This window comes from Eucalyptus grandis, chromosome 1 (genome assembly GCF_016545825.1).
Source record: "Eucalyptus grandis isolate ANBG69807.140 chromosome 1, ASM1654582v1, whole genome shotgun sequence".
NCBI lineage: Eukaryota > Viridiplantae > Streptophyta > Magnoliopsida > Myrtales > Myrtaceae > Eucalyptus > Eucalyptus grandis.
The window spans coordinates 38,709,140-38,711,681 of record NC_052612.1 but is presented as its reverse complement, the minus strand read 5'-3'; the positions used below and the strand labels follow the sequence as shown (position 1 = coordinate 38,711,681).

The following is a 2,542-nucleotide window of genomic DNA, read 5'->3' as shown; positions in this document are numbered from 1 at the left end:
GGGCGAGGAGGAGGCGGAGGAGGAGGAGGAGAAAGGGAGGGTGCTGTTCGGGAGGCCGAAGTCGGCGAGCTTCCAGTTTGATCACACCGGGCCGTTCGAACCGCTGGTCTTGTCTTCCGAAGGAGAAGCTCCTGTCGTTCAGGTGAAGTGTTTGCGTTTGACGTTGTTTGGGGAAAATATAAACGGTCGAGTAATTGTGACTTCTGAAAGGAAAGCGAGGATGATCGAACTGTCGGGCTCGATTGATTTGAGGATTACTGATTGCTTTAGCATTAAAGACTTTATCTTATTCTATAGAATTTGGGCAAAATGGCGAAAAATGGTCGATTGGCAGCTCTGTTTACGTGATTCTCCGGCTTACGAAGTATGCAAGCAGAGCGTACCTATTTACTTGCTCCTTTTTTCATTTGAAAGGAAGAAATGAAGCAGTTAACGGTCATGAATTAGCTCCAAACAAACACCCTCCCCCCCACAACCTAACAAAAGAAAAGCAAGTTGACGTTGAAGTGGATGAACTTGCAGGTTCCCTCATCCATCAATTGCAGGTTGCTCGAGCATCAAAGGGAGGCGTCAAGTTTTTGTATGGTTTGTACAAGAACAACCATGGAGGTGTTCTTGGTGATGACATGTAAGTGGCTTCTCTTATCTGTGTTGCTTATTTGGAGAAAATAATTCCTTGCTTCTCATTCTTGGTCGCATTGTGTGAACAAAAGGGGTCTATTGAGTTGATTGTCTTTAAAGTGAATTGTTTTGACAGATCCAATTAAGGGTTTCATAGCTCTCCAAGATGATGTGATGGATTGTAGATTGTCTAAGATCTTGATGATTCCCACATTGATGGGATGACATACAAACCTCCTGTGTGTGCGCTCGCACTAAATCATGCAAACCCGAAGAGCTTTGTGTTTATTTTGAACTCTGAAATAGTTTCTGGTCTTGCCAGATGTCAGCAATTTTGTGAGCTTAGGCATGCCTTTTATGGTAGATTTGTGCTTGTGCGCATGAGCGACTTTTTAAATTTTGGCCATAATTTGTTTTGCTTGCAATACCCATCTAGGCAAGATAGCCAGTTTTAGGATCACCGCACTACAATTGCTGATGTGCTTTTATTATTCAGGTTTTCCTTATATCAACACGAGCCGGTGGGCTTGGGCTGAATCTTGTCAGTGCAAACCGTGTGGTAATATTTGATCCAAACTGGAATCCTGCCCATGATTTGCAGGCCCAGGACAGGTCCTTCCGCTATGGGCAGAAGCGGCATGTTCTTGTCTTCCATCTTCTTGCAGCTGGCTCTCTGGAAGAATTGTTTATTCTCAGCAAGTGTACAAGCAGCAGTTGTCCAACATTGCCGTTTCTGGAAAAATGGAAAAGAGATACTTTGAGGGAGTGCAGGTAGAGTAAATCTGCTTGCTTTGATTTTTCTGATTTATCTATAGGTTATATACTGGCTTTTGACGCTGTTTTGCCCTTGGTTTCCAGGACTGCAAGGAGTTTCAGGGCGAGCTTTTTGGAATCTGCAATTTGTTCCGCGATCTGTCTGATAAACTTTTCACTAGTGAGATTATTGAACTACGTGGGCAACAAAGACTGGAAAGTGAAACACGCCTTGATGCAAAGCACAAGTCAACTGAATGGGGTAAAAGTGATGTTCCTCAAGAGGAAGTCAGCTCAACAAAGATCGCTGAAAATAGAAAGCTTTATGATTGACAAAAAGCTGTGACCATTAAGCCAACACCTGAAGACTTGGGTAAGTTCATTTCGCAGCTAAATCTCTTGATAATTGAGTTGTCAAATCTTTCATGGATTTGCTTCTTCCCAATTTTAATTAGCAGTTATTTTCTACTGATGTCTGGTGTAAATTATGACCCCTTGTTTATCAGAAAAGGGCACTCTTTTCTCTTCATTGTATTTTCTTATTGTACATTGGCAATTGTCAGGAGCCTTTACCCACCCTTGGGACCTAGCTTAATGTATTTTCCTCCATAGATTTCTAGACAACTATGGGTCTTGAAAAATGAGAGGATGTTTAGCATATTCCTGTAATGTTCCACGAGTGTCAGTACTCTTTATATTTCTAAAATCTACCTCAGAACTTTAGTCGAACATTTTAATTGTCCTACAATTACTTTGGTCTCCTTGATTTCATGATGTAATTTTTACTTAACTTAAATACTATTGCACAGTAAGACCATACCTAATATGTGTAGTTTTGATAATTTACGTGCCTTCTTTAAAGAGTGATAAAGTTAAAAGTATCTATAGATGCATTAATAAAGAAAAAAAAATACCTCAATAGCTTGTGAAATAAAATTGTGTTTTGTTTGTTAACTAATATAAAATTGTTCCAGCAAAAACAAATCAATATAAAACTAGGGAGTTCAGGAGTCCCCCAATGCAGACTCACTCTTTCCCTACCTTTCGGACAGAAAAACATAGGGATATGAAATTGATATATAAATTTTCATTTTCTAAGATCATATGAATAAGTCATTTATTATTTTTACGCCATTCATTTCATTTTGTTTAATGGGCAATCATATAT

The 2,542-nt window shown here is 39.7% G+C and overlaps 1 protein-coding gene across 1 annotated transcript; it reads left to right on the top strand.

Annotated features, from left to right (window-relative positions):
* The first annotated feature begins 1,129 nt into the window (after positions 1–1,129).
* LOC104441260 (switch 2-like) lies at positions 1,130–1,730 on the top strand. Its single transcript, XM_010054312.3, has 2 exons — positions 1,130–1,392; positions 1,480–1,730. The coding sequence occupies exons 1-2, from the start codon at positions 1,363–1,365 to the stop codon at positions 1,705–1,707; spliced, it is 258 nt and encodes an 85-aa protein (XP_010052614.2). The 5' UTR covers positions 1,130–1,362; the 3' UTR covers positions 1,708–1,730.
* Positions 1,731–2,542: the final 812 nt, after the last annotated feature.